The 21,810-nt window shown below is 38.6% G+C and overlaps 1 protein-coding gene across 2 annotated transcripts in view; it reads left to right on the top strand.

The window, feature by feature from the left end:
* Positions 1–21,810, top strand: part of LOC145679667 (piezo-type mechanosensitive ion channel component-like) — a 215,593-nt gene that overhangs the window by 177,506 nt on the left and 16,277 nt on the right. For both annotated transcript variants that reach the window (XM_081750243.1, XM_081750242.1), the window contains exon 15: positions 9,794–10,028. In XM_081750243.1, the coding sequence (XP_081606369.1) occupies positions 9,794–10,028 (235 nt within the window). The remainder of the gene's footprint in view (positions 1–9,793; positions 10,029–21,810) is intronic.

The following is a 21,810-nucleotide window of genomic DNA, read 5'->3' as shown; positions in this document are numbered from 1 at the left end:
TTAAATCATTAAAGTGTTACATATCAAAGACGAATAGCATCCCCAATATAATCGATGGGTAAAGAAATTTTTCTTTTTATACTGACACCAATCGGGCTTTATTATTTGTTTCAGCACAGTTAAGGAACACAGTCTATGATAAGTTCCATACGTCTTCCGCGGTACATCCTAGTTTTCAGAAAATGTAGCTGTTAATTCGCTCTAAATATTTCATACCCAATCTTAAAAGCTATCTGCATAGTTGTTCATTGTGTCAACTATGCTGGATTGTGTAACAATAAATTAAATATGCAAGAAATAGCTTTATACGCACTTCTAGAGAAGCTGCTCAAAACGCCATCCTCCGACGGCAATACAGGCATTTCAACGGAGAAGCAGTGAGTTCCCAACATGTGTTAACATGTGTGATGCCTCCTTGAAGAAAGAAAATACCTACTCTCCAAAATACCATTGCCCCTCTGTTTCCTCCCAAAAATTACAGTTGATGTCACTATATATATATATATATATATATATATATATATATATATATATATATATATATATATATATATATATATATATATATTAGGGTGGTCCTTAATTTTTTATTTCCGAATTTCTATCCTAAAGTTTTGAAAATGAAATAAAATGAAATCTTTGAGTTTTACGTCCCACGTTATGCCGGTTAGGCTAAAGGAGACGGTGATGATGAGTAAGGAATGGAGTGGTGGAATGAAGAAAGTGGGAGAAAACGGGAGAACCCCGAGAAAACCCACGCACACGATGTTTGTCCACCACAAAGTTCACTTGTCGGAGGCTGGGATCCTGAAGTTTTGAATCCGATTACAATACATAGTATATGGGAAAGATCTGGAATAAACTCATGTAATTTAGAAACGGCTAAAGCGAATGCAAAGATACCCTGGATAATACAAATAGAGGAAGAAACGTACCTAATTTTGTATAGTACTATTATAGCGGCCATCTTGAAATCCGCCATCTTGGATTCAGGTCAAATTTTTTAAATAGAAAGAGGGTTATGTGACATATCGTTTTGAGGTAGCGTTTGACCAGAATGACAAATCTGGCACTATTTTAAAGATAGCTTTATTCGTGTAAGAATTATTACCTGTGAAAAGATTTCTCCTTTTCACAAGTAATAATTCTTAGACGACTAAAAGCAAGACATGAGTTTAGCGCGAAAAGAACAAAAGGGATATGCACGGCTTCAAAAGAATGAGGAACGCAAAAGAAAATGCTCTTCTGAAAATGATTTGTTTGAACTTAATACACCAAAAGACATAGAGGTAAGCAGTTCAAGTAATGAAGAGGAAACCCCAGTTGAGAATGTTAGAGAAAATGTAAATATGGATGCGTGTGTACCCGGACCCTCCAAGAGATGTAAAAGGGGAAAACTAATTTTATTACTGCAAGACTGGTTGCAGCTCTTGATCGATACAAGGTCACTGATAGAGCAGCAATACATATTCTGATAGCGACGGCAGAAGCATTAGCCCTTAATGTAGAGGAACTAGTAATAAGTAGGTTTTCCATTCACCTGCTGAGAGAAAATCGGTAGCCAAGTTGCAGAGAACCCCAAAAAAAAAAAAAAAAAAAAAAATCAGAGTGCATCAAGTGCGTTAGTTAAGTATTGGGACGGAAAACTACTGCCGAATTTGACTGGCAGAGAGACTGTCGACAGGTTATCAATAATTATTACAGAAGATGGTCATCAGAGGCTAATTGGTGTTCCCATTTTGTCAATAGTTTATTCTCTTGAAGAATGGAACTTGGTAAAGTTCGTTCTGGCAGTTTGTTGTGACACTACTCCCTGCAATATGGGTCATGTCAACGATGCTTGCATTCTGCTAGAGTAGAAGCTCCAAAATAACCTTCTATATCTTCCTTGTAGACACCACATTTATGATTGGTTTTAAAATGAATATTTGATAAGTGTTATGTTTCGTTTGCATCTGGACCGGACGTTCCTCTATTGAAGTAATTTCAGAACGGGTGGTCTAAAATAGATTGCCGTAACTTTACTCTAGGAATTGATGATGATGATGTAAGGAACAATATTTTTGATGTAAGAAATGGAGTGTTGAATTTTGCTGTCAAACTTGTAGAAGCAGGACACCACAGAGAAGATTACAGGGAATTTTTAGAACTGACCACCATATTCTTGGGTGGCATAATTCCTCGAGGAGTTTTCTTTTCGTTTGCCTGGAGCAATTCACCATGCAAGGAAGATGAGGAAAATAACCTACTTTTTAAAAATATTTCTCTTTCACCAACAGTTTCGTTTAACGAAGCAAATAGAAACAAGTCTTCGGAGAGTATGCATTTTTCTGATACGACTAGGGGAAGTGCGCACAGTACCGGACACCTAAAGTTTTTTCGAATCCACGAGATAATTAAGAGGTACATCATGAAAGTAATGCAATCATATTAAAGTTTGACATGTATTATAAGAGCTGACATAAAAGAAACTACAACAATGGAGAGCATATATTTTTAAAATGAAAATGAAAATCAGGTTCAAATTCACACACACACAAAAACGTTACCCAGTACCGGACACAACATAAAATACATTTGTTTCCTTTTATGTGCAATGAATAGAATGATATACAGTATGAACGTAAAAAATGTCTGAAGACACTTCTATAAATATTTAAGTAAATATAACACATCTCGTGTTATCGTTGCAGAAACAATAATAATACAAGCAAAGAAATGTCAAGCCGATATCCCAGTACTGAACAAGGAGTGTGAAAATGTGAATATTAGTCTTACCTCACCTGAACATAAACAAGCACTAAAAAAAAAAAAAAAAAAAATGCACCGATCACATATGTAATAGTCAAGATTATCTTGACTTGTGCATGCAATATGAGCCCATTTGTGACACAAAATACACTGCACCCACTCTTCGTCGGCTTCACGCGAGCAACAAACATTTCAAGATATTTCCGGAAACCTATAGCTGTCATCCATCCACTTTTTTCAGCAATGAAAACACTATTTGTTGGCGCATCTTTCTTCAGTTCCTCAGATATCCTTTTCCGCGGAAAGACAAACAACGGGGGCAGAAACTGATCACCAGTTGCATTAATCGTGAGTAGTACTGTGATGTTTCTGCCTCTTTCTCCTGAAGTAATTTTTCCGACCTGTTTCTTTCCTTTCTGCGACAAAACTTTAGTTGCATTATCGTAAACCACCGACACTCCAGTCTCACCACAGTTAAATATAATAGAAGGTTTAAAGTTGTACTTTGCAAGTAACTCTTCATATTTGTCAAAAAATAAATCAACGTGCTTTTTACTAAACCCCACAGCTCTCTGCATGTTCGTCGACTTTGAGAAACGCAACGACAGTTCAGGATGATGTTTCATGAAACTGTAGTAGAAGTTCTGTCCCGCACTCCCGCAATTTTTTGTCTTTATTAAACTGGTGATTAATTTTGAGGTGATCTGCTAAATCGAAAACAAACTTCTAAAACTCCTTTTGTACATTCGCCGCAATTGGTTGTACAAGTCCTTTAGATGATTAACAAGCTGCGTCTCCATTTCTTCTCAAAAAGTTGTATCAAAACGGCCCATTTGAGGAGTCATTTCTATTGTGTTTCCAATTTTCAAGTCTTTCACTCTATCCCCTAAAGTGTTCTTAGGTACCAGAAAGTTACGTGCTGCTACCCTCAAACTCATTTGGCCTTCCATGACTGCTTGCGTTGCCTTCTTCATATCCTCTTCCACCCACTTCTCCATTTTCTTGTTAGCCATCTTACCTGGAAAAAACAAGAGCGAGAAACGCTACTATTATAAAGTTTCCATAAGGACGACATTGTGTCCTTGTCCGATACTGGGAACATACATACTGTCCGGTACTGGGAAATTAACATGTTAGCATATAATGTCAGATCACGTAATAACACTTTCCGTAATTCAATATTTATTATCATACTTGGGTACATTATACAATAAGAGAAGTTATATATGTAACAAAATGTTCACGTACTTACCCGTACAGTCGACACAGTAGACAAAACTTAACACATAGCACCAACATACACAGCAATTCAGCTACACACGCCAATATTTCGCTCCACACTGGCGTGACACAAGTCACAACTTGCTCACCTACACCTTGGACTTACACAATGGTGATGATAACCAGCAAACGTCTGTCATCTATCACATACGGACTCTACTACTACTGTCCGGTACTGGGTAACGTCCGGTACTGTGCGCACTTCCCCTATATATTCAAGCTTGGTTTAAATGTAATCAAGCATCCTTTTCACCATTACAAGACCTGCAGTTTTTTTAAAGGTTTGTACAGTTATAGACAAAGAAATGCTGAATTATCTGAAGTGGCTCTTTCTAAATTTTCTTGGCATCTCTGGTACTTGACGTAGGAACACGTAGCATTGGGATTCCCTGATGATGAAGTTAGCATAATGGAAAAGCAAATAAACGGTTGAAAGAATAAAAACTGAAAGGAGAAACTGTGAAGCAGCAAAGAGGTCTGATGCAAGAAGTGACACCATAAAAATTATTGTGAAAAGAGATATCAGTGACTTTGTTACAACAAACACATAAATTTTCCTCGAGAGGTTTCTTAAGTGTGATCTGATTTCATGCCCAAATAACAAATGACTTTCTTCAAGAAATAAAATACTTATATCCAACTACATAACAAACGATGCATCAAAAAGGGGAGTGAAATTAATAGAAGATTACAACGTTCTTGCGAAAAATGAGAAGCAGAAACAATTTCTTTTGCAGATAGTGAAGGCTCACAGACAATCTTTTCCTAGATGTGACAAAATTGAACTCTGTAGCAAATAAGATAGAAAACTTACCAAAGGGATATTTCAATTTCTTCCAAGTTATAACTTTTGTTTTTCCTCATAATGGTCTATGAATCATTTTGATGGAAAAACTTATTTGTAGTTCATAGCGAAACAAAGATTGAACCTTCTCTAGGAGTTTGTTTCAGTTTATGTAAAAGCCTTACAAATCTATAAACCGTAACTACAATAAAATAACATTACATCGAAGCATTTTGTTTTTTTACAAGTAATAACTCTTATGTGATTATAGGTAACTCGAAAATAATACCAGATTAGTGCTTTTGGTAAAATGTTACCTCAAAACGATATGTCACATGACCCTCTTCCTATTTGAAAATTTTGACCTGAATTCAAGATGGAGAACTCTAAGATGGTCGCCATGAAATGCTATACAAAATTAGATTGGTCTCTTCCTCTAGTTCGATTATCGAAGGTATGGCCGTTCCCAAGCCCGTGCTGAGAAAGGGTAGGGACCCCCGTGATTTGCTCACTCTCGCATCCTTTTCCGGGAGCGGTTGCTTCACGGGGGAGATAGGGTTGGACCTGTACGCAGGCCCATTGCCAGTACTTTAACTGCCATATGGCGGCGGGGTCGTCCCGGGTCGGAACAACCTACCGACGGAGGCAAGCCGTCGGGTATCCTCCGAAATGGGCGACTAACTCGTGCCATTGGATCTGGGAGAGTACGTGTGACCCCATCACGTCCTCAGTGGGGTAGGTAGTTTAGGCTGCCGTACCTACCGGCGGGGGTGAGCCTTCGGGTATCCCCCGAAATTGGCAACTAGGCCGTGCCCTTAGATCCGGGAGATAAGGCTACGTGATACCCCAACACATTAAAAAGAGTGGGTAGCTGGTGTGTCCAAGGGTGTGTGCGGATCCAGTGCCCTACCGGGAGGATGATGTAGGTACTGCCCTCAAAGAAAGTGTAATGCGTTCTCTTGGGTCCGGGATGGGATACCTAGTATCCTAACGCATACTCGTACCTCAGGAGCACTGAGGAAGTGGGTCACTCCTTCGTCCAAGTAGTGTGAGCTGGGTTCAGGAGACACGACCCTACCAGGGGTGCCGCCGCTCCCAAATGGCCATTGTCTTTAAAGGTAGACAGCCATTGGGTCTGGTAATGTACGATGTGCCTCTACCGTAATCAGAGGTAGTTCCGTATTGTTTGAACGGCCCTACCGAGGAAGGGTGTGGGTGTCGCTTCTAATGGTGGTTTACACCTACCATTGGGTTTCGGACAAGTAGCTCTGCTACAACGTGTACGTGGTACCTAAACACGTTAAAGATAGGTAGCCCCGTATTGTTTGGGCGGGCTTACCAGGAGAGACACGGCTCCCAAATGACAATGTCTGCCTTTGACAAACGGTCTACATTAGTCATTGGCTCTGGTAATGTAAGGTGTATCTCTACCGTAATTAGAGGAAGTCTCGTATTGCTTGGACGACCCTACCGGGGGGGAGTGTCGAATTCCTGCCTGCGGGGGGACCAAACGGAGGTGGGGGAGGGGCCAATCCCAGGAATCTGGGTAACAGTTCCGATCCTGCTAAAGGGAGGAAACTCTGTAGGATATGGGCCGGCACCAAACTCAAATGGTGAATTAACACGTACCATTGGGTCCGGGATGAGATACGGGAGTATCTCGACGTCTGCGTGGTACCTCTACACGACAAGGCGGTTGCCAGTTGAACGATAGAGGTAGGCAGGGCCGGGAGTAAACAGGCCCCCTCGGGCATTGCCTGGGGTCCTGGATTGGGTTGGACTCTGCCGGGTTGTGGTCATACCGTGGGATTCGGTAGCTTGTGGGAGCCAATCCCAGAAATCTGGGTTACGATGAACACGGGCGGGAGGTGAGCTTGCCTTATAACGCTCGGGCGCCATGCCTGCAGAGCATAGTAGGACTGACTCGCTAGCAGTCTGCCTCAACCAGTAGGTCAACTGGTAGGCAGTCAGAACCTCGGTCTGGCCGCGTAGTGGGCGTATCTCACTCCCTCAGAGTATGGGGGTTACATCGCTTAGGCGAGTCAGAATTAGGGGATAAATTCTAACGGTGCACAATGTGCACGTGCATAAAATAGCGTATTGAGGAATTACATTCTTGCGGGGTGCATTACATTCTTGCGGAACCCGTCCACTAAATAGACCGAACGGTCGCGGGCATGCTCTCCATGCATGCAACTAAGCGTGCACTACTAGCATCAACTCCCTTAAGCCGTTTCTAAATTACAAGGGATTATTCCAGATTGTTCCCATATACTGTATATTGTAAACGCATATTGTATATTGTATTTAAAAATTTAGGTCACTTGAGGCACGATTTAAAATTATTCAATGAATCTAATTTTTCTCCTGGCTTAATTTGGCCCCGTATGGAACCATTTTAGGGGGTTCGTCTAAGAAAATTGCTAAGTTTATTTTCCCCATATAAATAAAGACCACCCTATTATATATATGTACCCTAATAGCACAATTACACAGCAGGCATATACAGTGTGCGAATTGAAAAATTTTCCCAGGGGGGGATGAATTTCACCCATATGCGCACCCAGTCCCCCCCATATATATATATATATATATATATATATATATATATATATATATATATATATATATATATATATATATATATATATATATATACTAACAAGTACAAAACGGTTGAGATGTGAGATCTTTCATAAATTTTCACTCAAGTAATATTTAGGTTAGCTACGCAAAGTAGACTTACTTATCTTTATGTCCACTTAAAAATACTCCAGAGGGGCAAAAAGTTATCCCTGCCAGGGATAAAATTTTCCTTCTCCAGGGTGGGAAAGATTTTTGTCAGGGGGGGAAATCCCCGGCATCCCCCCCGCCAATTCGCACCCTGGGCATATACATATCATGTTCCCTCAGGTACATGGGAATGTGTCCAGTATGTGCATTATGTACTTGTGGGAGTCAAATCACATGGATGGCAAGTGATAGTCGAAGTCTATATCCGCTCCTAGGCACATGCCTGACACGTACCTGGGGAACGTGCCTTGCATGTTCTAGGCATGCTTCCCATGCCGTAAGCGTCAATGGAACAGAAAATTACTCCCCAAAAATACGTTAAATCGCCTATATGTGTAAGCGTTTACATTAAAGTGAGTCTAAAAACACTTTAAACAAGTAAAAGAAATGTAGCCCTGGTTGAGCGCAAACCACCAACCTTTGGATTACTAACAGTGTACTTTTCCGACTTGGCCACGGAGGCAATGAAGAGAACGTCGCTTGTAGAGGGATAAATTGTTGATGTCTTTTGAATTTGGCTAATCAGAGTGCTCCTTTAACCGCGTATATTCAACGATAACCGTTTGGGATCAGATAAAATCTGCTCGCCATGTAATTCTATAACAAAATGACGAGTGTCTATTTACTTTCGTCCATATTCACTTTCAAATGATCGGCGACAGTTGCCATCTAATAAAGTTGGTGTGTTTGTAGCTTCTAGTACACAATCGCTTAGAAAAAGAAGCAACAAATGCATCAAATGTGGGAGATGAATTTAGAACACCTAAATGGCGAATGCCTAGCACATCTTGTGCTGTTAGGGTATCTGAAACACTATCTACCTAAAGGACGTACGTAGAACACTACAGATATATGTCCCAAGTGACGAAATAGAAACAAATGACTGTTCGAGTGCGAAACTGAACCAGATATAAATGCTATATTTGTGGTACATAGTTGCAAATAGCAATTAGGTGTAAGAAGTACCTAAAACTGTAGGTAGGTGAAGTACATATTTAGCACATGAATATCATATGTGCCAACTGTCGAGTACCTAAAAAGTAGCTGGGACACCTAAATGGCATGCCTAGCACATGTTGTGCTGTTAGAGCATATACATATATCCAGCTACTTTTTAGATACCCGACACTTGGCACATATGATATTCATGTGTTAAGTATATATATCAGTGGTGCCCCCCCCTCATGTCCATGACGCACCCCCTCAATTGTCTATCCGTAGGTGTTCTTCCATGAACAAAAATCTTTTCGATTAATTTTTACACTTCCTCAAACATATTTATATAGATTTTTAGCCCCCCCCAAATATTTCAATGACGCAGTTTGCGTCATAGCCCCCCTTGTGGGCACCCCTGTATATATATATATATATATATATATATATATATATATATATATATATATATATATAGTATATGCAAAAATAACTTGTCTTCTAAAGGGATTTGATATTATGTGCTTGACCTCCTTGATAAAATTCAACGTACGCCACTGCTTCTTTTAGCCATTCACACTTTGTTGGAAATGCATGTATTGTGGAATTACAAACTAAAGCAACTTTTCTTATCAATAATCAAAAAGTCGAAAGGGCATTAGTATTCACGCAAAGACTGTAAATGACTCGTATATTGCCACGTTTGAATACGTTAGGGGGCACGATGGATCAGTGGTAAAGTACTTATCCCTGGTGCGTGAGTTCTTGGTTCGATCCCCGGCCAGATGTTTGTGGTGGACAACAGCGTCTACTTGAGTTTTCTCGGGGTACTTCCGTTTTCTCTCACATTCTCATCCCACCGATCCTTTCATGATCATTCATTTGCCTTAATTGTCAGTCTCCTTTAGCGTAAAGAGCGTAAACGTGAGTCGTTAGACTGAAAGATATTAAAATTGGTTAGGTGCTACACATTATCAGCAATAGTCACCATATGAATCTATCACCTATGGTTCTTTCAATAATATCATTTGCGATTCTTGATTTTGGAGAGGGAAAAGTTGGTTTTGTATGACAAACTATAAATTATATAGGATTAATATGATCTTGTGATTTATATGTTTTTGGGGTGCATTTTTAAGTAGGTGAAACCAATTTTGTGTAAATCAGACACTTGTCTTATTGTACCAAATAAAAATATTTTACAATTAAAGATAATATGTGGAAACAGTAATTATGTCATCTTATTTACAGAGGGGCGCGATATGTTTCGAGCCCTTAATATTTCACTACACTATCATGAGAGTGATCGCGGTGAATTTCGGGAGTGGTGGGAAGTGAGAGAACACTGCTCTGATACGTTCTATGATGAAGTTCTAAGAAAGCTACCAGAAGGTGCAAGTTGTGAAAAGGGAGAATACCTGGATATGTACATTTTCAATGACAGGACTTCTCCTACAGGACTAATGGGCTATTTGAGTCGTACATCGTGAGTATTACTAGAACCATTTACAAATTAATTTCCTTAGATCAAACTAGTTCTTTTATATTCTTAAAATCGGAATTATTATTCTTAATTAGAAGGGGTGCTCCATATTGATTTACACTTTCCTTTTTCCTTCTTTCAGGGCCCACCATTGAGCTCGTCATTATAGTCGAAAAAACGTAGTACTAAAGTCTGCCTTCAGGTGGAAGAACAGCACAGAGAAGTGAAATCCCTCGAAACTACAGCACATTTCAGCAACAGCTGTAAGTACGTGAACGGACAACATGGAAGGTAATCTGCAAGGATAGTACTGGACAACGTGGTTTCCGTGGAAAGAGGGTGTACCGACTAGGGAAATTCAAAGTTGATTGGTGGCAGTGTGTGTAGAGTGCGTACGATCACGCAAAACCTATACAGCTGGGTAGAAGGCTCGAAAAGTGGTCGCACATCACCGGAGAGGGGGACCAGTTCTAGAAGGAAAGTGACTGTGATAACACCAATGAACATTTCAAGAGTGAAACGGCTTAATCATGACAACAGGTGCATCATGTTCACGGAACTGGAGGCGGCCACAGAACTTCCCAGATTCACTCTGCACCGCATAGTGCACGAACACTTCAAGATGGTCAAGGTTTCTGCCAGGTGGGTTTCCAAATCCATGAATGCAGCACAAAGACAATAGCTTAAGGACGTGAAAGTGATCTGCAACGTTACAGCCAGGCTCCAGAAGGCTTCATGTCGAAACGGTTTTGTGTGAAGGTGCGCACTCTCCATACACTGCCACCAATCGCCTGCGAATTTCTGCAGTCTGTACACCCTCTATCCACAGAAACCACCTTTCTGCAGCACTGTCCTTGCAGATCACCTTCCATATCGTCCGCTCACTTACCTACATCTGTGGTGAAATGTGCTGTAGTTTCCAGGGATTACACTTCTCTGTATTGTTCTTCTACCTGAATGCAGATCTAAGTATTACTTCCTTCCAAATGTAATGGCGAGCTCATTGGACCCTGAAAGAACAAAAAAAGGAAAGTGTAAATAAATATGGAACGCCCCTCGTACTTTTACCACAAAGCAAGCTGATGCACAAGGTCCAATTTAGTACTAAATTTCAACTATCTTCTACCGAGCAAAGAAATAGCATGACACTATTTGTGTATAGTATCGATATGCAAGCCCTGTCTGTTAGCTACTGTTCTGCATCTCAGTTTGCACTGAAGAAGACTGTGTTAAACCACAATTTCATCAAGTCTTTTTTTTTATTTATATTTCTAAAGACGTCGAGTCGACGGCCCAACACTCGTTTAAAAAACATGAATGCATGAGGGATCAGAGACATTTCTTTATGTTACCATACCTATCAACGTTAAACAAACAATTAAAGCATAATTTATTCTACAAATTCCTCAAAATATAACTTAAAAATATTCTCCTTGCTTTCACGATGTCCATTTTGCTTTAGTTGAAGACAGAAAACACCAGCGCCTTCTAACGGATAAAAAATCAATTCAAGTCTATCGCTACATCACGACGAGCAACCATCCGACACGTATCAACACACGAAACGCGAAAGAGTGCTAAAGAAACATAAACAGAAAAGTTAAAAATAAGGACGGCCCTCGGGAAAGCCCGTGCCCTGGACAGTGAGTAAGGCATCAACCAACATTCTATATGCCTCTGCGTCATGCAGTTAGTAAACTAAATCTGATGTCGGTGGGTGTATTCGCGGTTTCTATCTATTCGGTAGATATTTACACTCGGATCTGTATGTAAAGTGTAAGATAGAAAAAAAGAAAGAGGAGTAAACAAGAAGATAGGAAAGCGCGAGAGGTTTATTATGTTTTGATAGAGAGATAAAAAAAAAAACTGGAAGCCGGGGAAAAAACCTGCATCGGTCATGCTGCATGCAATAGAATTTACATGGCAAAACCACAATTGAAAAGTGGCCAAAATCCATGTAAAAGTGTCTGTAAATAATAAATTATTAACTTATATTTAAAGCCTATCTGATTAAGTTATATACAAATCTATTTAAAGCCTATCTGATTATGTTATATACAAATCTGTGTTGTCTGTAGTGGGGAAGTGTATTGTTAGTGGGGATGTGTTATTTTTAGCATGCAATTGAGCCGTCTCATGATCCTTTGTCTGTGCATGTATCGTCATCTCTCTGCTGGTTTCAGCATGTTCACCTGTTCTACAACTGCTACTTCTGTTTTATTGTTCCGTGAAGCTGGTTTATGTTTTGAGTTCGACTTCTTGCCCCTGGATTTTACCTTGCTTCATATGTAGGTTGAGTAACATGTATTGATCCGTTGGTATCTGTCAAGGCGTTCACTGTTTTTGCGAAGACTTTCTTTGTAACTGTCTGTATGGTTTCCAACATCTTGTTGCGTTCTTCTTAATGACTGGTTGCTGTGAGAATGCTTGTAACCCATGTAATAATTCGGTTTGTGGCTATCTCTATTGCAGATGTGATTTGCTGTTCTATTTCAGATGGTTAGTCTTCTGAAACATTTACTTTTGTGGAGTATTCAACTGTTTTTGTGGTGTGTGGTCCTGAGAAGGGCCAGATCGTTTGCTTAGGTTAACTTCCATTGTGATTTTGGTGTATCTCTGATGAGGAATGCTTCGTGGTCTTTGGGGGCAGGCTGCTTCCCGTTCTGTGTCATTTCTGCTTACAAGTGGCACAGAAGCCATTGTCCACTGGTTTCTTACAATCCTCTTGATGTACATTCCCACAGCGGAAGCAGGCTCGCTGACTAGAACATTGGAATTTCAGATGCCCGTACTGGTAACAGTTCTAGCAGGGCATCGGTCTTGGAGGCTGTCGAGAATTCTCTACTTTGTATCGCCTTTCTTCAGTTTCCAGTCCTTGTGTTGTAAGTCTATTGATGTCTTCAATGTGTTTGGAAAAGAGCCTTAACATTGGTGCCAGGCCATTGTTTGTGTTTATATGGATGAGGCTGGTAAACCGGATTTACTGTTTTTGCAATGCTTCTATAATTTTATTGATGCTAATTGTTGTCTCAACCCCGCGTATAAAACATGTATACGTTGGTGTCTTTTTCTCCTCCTTTTGTGAGGCGTGCTGCTGTCTGCCTTCCTGTGTCCTGGTCCTCTTCCTTGAACTTCTTTCTTCTTCGTTGTACTGTTTTCTTCCTCTTCTATGCTGAACCGGCTTGAAGTCATCTTCTTGAACATCTATTAATGGGTTTTCACCTGTATGAGAAGGATTTTTCACCCCTGCGTGGTTGTTCACCTGGGTTATTTTGTTAGCCCTGAAAAGAGCCGGAAGATTGAGGACTCTCCTGTGTGAGCTGTTTTGGCGTGATGCTTTGCTCTCGTTCAGTGGCTGGTATTTCTGGTTGAGTCGTTCTTGTGTGTTCGTGAGACGTCCAAGTGTGATTGCTTGTGGGCCAAAGTCACTGTTTTTGAATATTTTTAGCAAGATCTCTCTTGTGCCTTCTGATTTGAAATAAGCACGATGCTTCCCTCCACCCATGCTGAGCAACATGAAATCCTCTGCATCGATCTTCTGTCTGATGATGGCTTTCTTGGCTTTCTTTCAAGATGCTCACGGGCGGATACATCAGACTCAGCTCAGGTAGTCATCATTGAGTGTCTTACGTGCTTCTGGGGATGTCTGTAGTACTGCTGGGCTGGGTGCCTCCCTCCAGCTCTCCATGTTAGTCACTGCTGTGTGGATTTCTTTCTTCTCTTCATCTCCGTGTTTATCGTCTCTGGACGTTCCTCTTTTTGTGGATCTCTTCTCTCTGCTGGGTTCTCTTCTGGGTGTTTCAGACGGCAGTTCGCCTCCTCTCTCACTCGCCTGGTCATCTGTCCTTTTGTAACTGGCATCAGGTGGCTTCTTTTTGTTCTTCTTGGTGGTCTGGCATTGTTTAGTGGGTTCGCTAGTCCTGACAAGGGCCACAGTCACTGTCACTAATTGGGTTATTGGGCCTGAAAACTGCCAGTTCTCTAATTGCTATGTATTTGCTTCTTTACGCTATCCTATCGAGATAGTATCGTGATCTCGTCAGCCGACTGTCGGCAAAGCTTTTCAGCCTTTATGGCCAGAGCGAATCTTGTTCCACAATAAGGGATCAAACCGACGGAAAGCAATAACTATTTCACCAGGAAGCAGTGTGTGGAATGTGTGTGTTTAGCTCTATAACTTTATTAACCACAGCTCTTCTCTAAAGACAGGATTACCTGATAAGATCATCCTGTTATAATTTGTCTGAAGCACTTCTTCGCTTCTTTTTACAAGTAACTCTCTGCTACTCTTCTTATGGGTGGCGTATAGCGGCTCTAATCAATGGTTGCTTCGTCTAACACCGCAAGGTCTCCACAATCATGACGAGCGCCTCTCAACTTCTTCCATATCATCTCCTCTCTCTGTTTTCACTGTCAAAAGTTCGATCATTTCAACGAGTCGCCTCATTTATCAGACAAGTTGATTGCTAAGTATATGCAAGAATATCGAACCTTTCTGCTTAATGGTACAGAGGGGGAAGTGGTTTTGGTTGTCGCTCGTAAGACCAGGGGGTGCTCTTAACCTATGTCCAGAGCCTCTACTTTTACGCTCTCTTCACAGTGACGTCACCAGCGAGGAACTTCGAGCTTGTCGTCTGCTTGGCGCGCGAAGATTTTGCTAGTAAGACCACAAACAATTCGTTATATATTTATTTAGTTTGGGTTTTTGCTGTGTTGAATTATGTTGTTTTCTTTTCCCGTGGCAAATTTTTGTGGACACATCTTTCTATTGTACGTTTTTGAGTACGTGGACGAATATTATTTAATAAAGAAAAAGTCAATATCTCAGAAAATTTCTTTACCTGGGCTTGGCTGTACAACATGCAATATTGCAAGATTGTGTGGTGAACTTGAGTACTTGTGTACATATTTAGTATTACGTGTATTTGTGCCTTTCCTTTCGTGTAATATAGTGTTTTTTGTTAGTGTGCATGTGTGTTTGTGAATTCTTATGCTGTAGCAACGTGAAGGAGTCATAATAAAAAAGATAAAAGATACAGGTATTGTTTACCACAATTTCCTTAAGGACTCTCTCCTTGCTAAACAATGGGTTCACGCATGTAAAAGAAAAGATAAACTTTAAAAACGCGACTGTTTGTAGTGTGCATTTCTCAGAAGAATATTATTTGCGAGATCTGAAATCTGAACTTCTAGGCTTGCCGCCCAAGAAAATTCTGAAACCAAATGCAGTTCCCTCAGTCCAACTAGGCATTCAAAGTCCAATTCCTGCAGAAAATGAAACAAGTTATGTTGAAGGTTGTCTTTCATCTCTAAGTGTTCCACCTGATAGAACAATAACATATGAATCACGAGAAGTCAGAAAACGGGCTCTGAAAAACGTGTCTACACTTTCTCCGAAAAAGAGAAAATTAGATAAGTGAACAAACAGAATTTAGAGATTTTAATATTGAAATGGAACAACTAAAAACAAAATTAGTAATTATGGAACAGTCGAACAAAAATCTCGAAATGCAAATTATTAATCTCAGAGTTAGAAATGCTGTGTTGCGTTGTACCATAAATAAGAAGAGTAAAGAAATTAACTCTGAAAAGAGTAATTTTAATGATAAAGTAAAACCTGGTGTTAATCCAATCACAGAAATTATTTTCACTCCTACGCAAATAGAGTATCTTATAAGTAAAAAAGAAAAGAGCACATTGGAATAAAGATGACGTGAATAAAGCTCTGATGATACGAACTTTATTTATTATTTTTAAAAAATACTGTCTATACATCCGAAACAGCATGAACTTTTCACTTACAGGACTATCCACTTTCAGAAAGTGGGTCATCCTTCGAGGATCCCTCGTGACTCGGATGGATTCACATAACCACTAATTGAAATTAGGCAGTCACATACATTTTGTGCACAAATTCATACAAGAGGTTAGAAAAACTACGAGGCGAGACGAAAAAAGTTTTTGTTCGAAAATCAAGTCACTACAAGACGAGAAAACCTCATTTCTTGTCTTGTTAGCAGGCCCGTATCCAGGGGTGTCTCGGGGGAGACGCCCCTCTAAAGTTTTACTGGTCCCCCTAAAATTTTCACGGTAGGCTTTCAAATGAACTATCACATGGTTGGGTCGAGGCCCCCTAACTTCTACCGGCCTCCCTACATTTTCGGGCTGGCGATTGGCCTGCTAGTTAGCATGCAAAATATTTAGATATAAACCGAATCCATTTTTCCGGACTGTATACTATTGATGTCACGAAGTGCAATTATAGCGTCAACAATGGGTACATTAAACATAACCTGTGGTGGATAGTCGGCATGATTTTTAAGACGGATGGTCCCGTTTTAACATTCATATGGAGCAGATATGAATTGCCAATTTTAAACTTTAAGCCTGAGTGCCGTATATTGAACAAAATAAAATGCATTGATAATATTATTATTATTATTATTATTATTATTATTATTATTATTATTATTATTATTATTATTATTATTATTATCCATTGTTTTAAATATTTATTGAAATATTCCTAGGCCTAACAGTACTCACAAAGTAATCTATTCATGCTGGGTGCGGAACTCACCTTTCATTGGTTTCGCAATTAATTTAACTCCAGAGCTCGGAAATTTCAGAGATTACCCTGGTAAAACACATATTTATCTGGAACTTTGCATAAATGCATTCACAGTAACATTTCGGATATAAATAAATTTAAAATGTAATTATAATTCAAGAATTCTCTCTCATCAAACAATAAATAAATGATCATATAATATAGGTACATTGTTAAGTTTCTATAATATTAACTGCATTAAGAAGTTCTATTTAGTGCTGGATTATTTATTTATTCGTAGTTTTGTGTGTAGGAGGATGTTGTGACAGCGAAAATGTTATGCATAAAGCAGTGGTGCCCACCCCCCCTCATGTCCATGACGCACCCCCCCTCAATTGCCTGTCCGTAGGTGTTCTTCCATGAAAAAAAATCTTTTCGATTAATTTTTACACCCTCTCAAACCTATTTATATAGATTTTTAACCCCCCCCAAATATTTCAATGACGCAGTTTGCGTCATAGCCCCCCCTTGTGGGCACCCCTGCATAAAGAAAGAAAGAAGACATATTCTGCCTGCTTCTTACGCCACTATACCTACTTGCTTCTCCTCGCTGGTGACGTCACGCAAAACAGAGTGCGAAGCGTCTGGGCTAATAGCCCAACCTTTTCTTCTACTAACCTTGCGTAAAACATTTAAGTGCCCCATTTCGTAACGGTTTGCGTCAAGGAAGTGACGTAAAATCTATTGCTTCCGTCGACACAAAATTAATTGTATTTAGTATATTTTATTATATTCAGTAGTTATATTTTCCAGCACCCGTTTCAAAAATGTAAAGGAAACAATACAATAATTAAATTGCAACATTTCACATTTTCCAAATGTTTTGATACTATTTTGATCCGTTTTTAGACTTTACCCTCCAAAATAAAACAGATTAGGTACAGTGGGACGAAACAAAACAAACGATTAATTGATTTGTGTTTATATTCTACATCAGCAACGAAGGTATAGAAGACGAGACCTACTTTCAAAATGGGATCTGATCACTGTAGTGCGTTTGTTTCGGGACCAATAGTACGCATTTTGACCACTACACTAACGTAAAATGAAAACTTAAAAATACAGGAGAATTTGACTGTAACCTTGTGTTGATTGCGCATTGTGGCTTTAGAGCTCCTTTTTATTAGTATATTAGTTAAGTTTCACTGCCGAATTCAAGTCTTCCTGTGTCAGCATCCCTTATTAAAGTGTAATGTTAATTATAATATGTATTCAGAAGATGGAACTAAAAAGGGTTTAGAATATCCAAGGCCTATCTAGGAGCATGTTATGGAAGGAATCCTACAAAATATCTCAAATTCACACTGAATAAAACTGCATTTTAAATCAGTTTCAAGTTGTTGTTGTTGTTCTTTTTTTAAAAAAAATAAATAAGATACATATTTTCGCAAGTTATTTTCTGAGTTCGGCCTTGATACTTTAAGGTTAAATGTTTAATTTAGAATTTTTAGTAGACACATTACTATTGGAAAAACAATATTATGCATGCGTTATAAAATATCAAAATATAATATCTAGGCTACCAAAAAATACTGTTGCATTGTAAGCGTTTTATCCTATATAAGCTGCAATACACATGTTCAGAGTTTCAAGATATGCCACTGCAAGGGATTCAAGATTACATGGCTACTTCCACTGTTTGATGAGTTTGAGTCATCTTGAGCGGTTGTTTTCCTTGGTTTTCCTAATTCACTTCAAGCTGGAGGCTTTCTATTTGATCTGTGCCCCTTCCAGTGATTGCATCTTATTATTATTATTATTATTATTATTATTATTATTATTATTATTATTATTATTATTATTATTATTATTATTATTATTATTATTATTATTATTATTAAGTATTCTGCCTTTTGGCAGGTCTTGGGACTAATGAGTTTTTTTCTTTTCTTCTTAATTTTTAGATTTGGGCCTGGAAATGTTTCTTCCACGTTTCTCGAATTTCAGCTTCCTATTTTAACTCCCAATATTTTATTCTATTTTTCAGATCATGTATCACTTGTGTTCTTCTTCTTCCTATTGCTCACTTTCCTTCCATCTTGCCTTCTATGGCGGTATGAAGAAGACAATTTCTTAGCAAGTTGTATCCAATCCAATTGGCCTATCTACGAAGGATGGTGGCTAGAAGTTGTCCTCTTATCCGTTTCAAAACAGTTTGTTACTCTTTCGGTCCATTTTATTTTCTCCATCTTCCACCAACACCACATTTCAAAGCTCTCTAAATATTTATTCTGTAACTTCCGTAATGTGCAAGTCTCTGAACCATAAAGTCCAATACTCCTTCCTTACTCCAATATTAAGGCTGCTAGTTAAGTGTGAGCTTTCCTTGTTGAATGCTTCTTTGACTATTGTTGTAAATTTTCTGGAAAGTTTTAAGCGCCGGGAAAAAATCCTTTTATTTCGGAAAAATTGGAAAATTTTGGGAGAAAAACTTTTTTTAAAATATCATTTCTCTTAATATGCATTGCATTTAATGAACTTTACAATTTAATATTTTCGTTTTAAAAGTCGACTACTTTCATAAATACAATGCTCCTAGCCAATAATAATAGAATTGAAGAAAGAGAAAGATATTTTGGTTCAACTCTTAGGTCTATGAGTAAATTTACTGACTCAATCATTACTAGGTCTAGAAATCTATTTAAAGTAGATTTTATAGAAATAATCTTCTTGTAGACAAGACGAGAGTTTGCGAGATTATGCTCCTAAAAAAGGAGAAAGTGGTGTTAGAAATTTTGACGCTGTTCTTCAGGTCTCGAAACCTATTAGTTATATAAATATATATCCCCATGTATCTACCTTAAAATTTTACGAAATGTGGCGGGGGTGAGCGTTTATATAAATCATGTGAAATTGGGCTTTTTAAATCCAGTAATTTCAAAATAGATATTGATTATCAACAACTATTTTGAAATTACAAAATATGCTTAGAAAGATTTAAAATATTTCCCATGAATTATGTGATTCCTGTGCGAACAACGGCTACTCTATTAATTATTTTATTATTTGGACTCGATGTGAAGATCATTACGGAACATAAAGATGGTTGATCCTAAATTAAGTATTTTCATCATTTACAACACTTTATATAGTCTATGTTGGATTTATCTTTGTAAAAAAAATCAATCTCAAAGATTGTATGTATATCGTACACAAGGCGTGTGGAAATAAGAGTCTGACCGCTAGCTAATTTCAGACCAAACATATAGATCTTGATTCATCAAATTGCCTATGAAGGCTTATGTATCAAATTAGATTTTTATTACTGTAGCCAGATTTTTAGAATGGCGTCCATGTTAGAATAATATTTTTGGGCACTGTCGTACGTGATCTGCAGAACTCATTAGATCTGTACCAAACTTAGGAGATAGATCTTGTCCTGTTTAGTAAGCATGTGACTTCTATTTTATCGTACGAACCTTCGGTTTCCGAGTTATTGGCCATCAAAACCTGGGCATTGAACTTAGTCAAATTTTCCTAAAAATTTCACTATTCTGAAAACGAGTTAGCAGAAAATATATGGATCAAAGGACCGCGCTCAGAGTTTATGGAAATCCGGTTTCTGTTAAATTGGCTAGTGTTGCAGTAAGCCTATGTTGTGTATTTTGGTCCCCAGATGAAAAGTCTCTATGGGCACAAAGCTCCAAAACCCCATGTTTTAGAGATATCGGCTGATTACCGGTATTATCGTAACTTAAAGGCGTACCGGTACACTCCCTCGTAAACTGAAAATAATAATTAGGTCGACATTTTATCTATGAAGTATGAACGAATCTCACTAGGGTATACTAGGGTTTTCTGGGTCGCTGATTCCGAATCCGAGGTCGGTTAATCTCCCTATTGAACATAAATTCTGTGTATTGAACATAAATTCTTGCTTAGGCACGCATTTTTTGAAGAAAAAAAAAAGAGCAATATGGAACTAATTATGAATAACTTCTAGCCAGAGAGCTTCATACGTACGTAGTTTGTTATCTTAGCCTGTGGGAGCCAGAAAATAATAATTTATTATTATTCGAAGCTGAAACCTGAAGGTATGCAGTCAGATTTTACCTCAGACAAGGACACAGTGTAACGGGACGTTTGCAAAACTTCGCCAGGCCTACGGATACTGTTTTGCCAAGGAACCAGGTCGTCTTTCATTGGTTTAAGGCATTTGCAGAAGGCACATAGTCAATTGAAGATGTACCTCTCAGCGGAAGGCCTTCGGTTACAAGAACTGATGCAAATGTCGAACAAGTCCGGTGCGTTCCAATCATCAGTTGACAGTCAGAATAATCGGGGCAGAGTTTAATTTGAGTCACATCACCGTTCATCAGCTTCCTCCAAACTGATTCCGAGAATCCTCACGCAGGAGCGAAAGAACATGCGGAGGGACATGTGCATTTTATTTTTATTATTATTATTATTATTATTATTATTATTATTATTATTATTATTATTATTATTATTATTATTATTATTATTATTATTATTATTATTTATTTTATTTTATTTTATTTTTTTTTTTTGTAATCGCAAATAACCTCTACTTTCTGGAACGTGTCATTACGAGTGAGAAGACTTGGATGTTCCAATACAACCCGGAAACCAAAGAAACATCTGAGATCTTGACAAAACACTTTCTCTATAGTCCTGGAGAAGTTTTGCAAAAGTTTTTATTGCAGTGTGTCCAGGTCTGAATTAAAACCTGATCGATATTCGTGTCACTTATTATCAGAACGCATAAGCAAACCTGCATCAGTAAACCAATCGCTACGGACAACCAATGTGACGCCATCCATCAAAGTCCATTGTTGCCGGTTCGTGCGCAGTATTGCCAGTCACATTACTTTATGTACACACTTTGTATGTTTGCATTGTATATTTTACCTTCAAATATCTCAAAATTTAACTTAAAGGTCAGATACTGTTCAACGAATTCAAAAATACCGTCTGACATCTTTTCTCCTTCCGAAGTACGAGTAGAAGTTCGGCTGAGGAAGTATTGTAAGGTAGATCGTGACCAATCTTATAAACGATGAGGTAGCCTCAATTGAGGAACGTTTCGAGATATTTTCCTTATTGAGGAAAGTCAGAGTTGGAGAAGGAAATGTCAAGTAACTCACCTAAGAAATGCCATACAGGCCTTAGTATCTCGTCTAGTCTTCCACGAAAGGTTTTTTTAGCTAGCTA

Source organism: Thermobia domestica, chromosome 2, assembly GCF_964235325.1.
Source record: "Thermobia domestica chromosome 2, izTheDome1.hap1.1, whole genome shotgun sequence".
Lineage (NCBI taxonomy): Eukaryota > Metazoa > Arthropoda > Insecta > Zygentoma > Lepismatidae > Thermobia > Thermobia domestica.
This window is presented reverse-complemented; position numbering and strand designations above follow the sequence as displayed.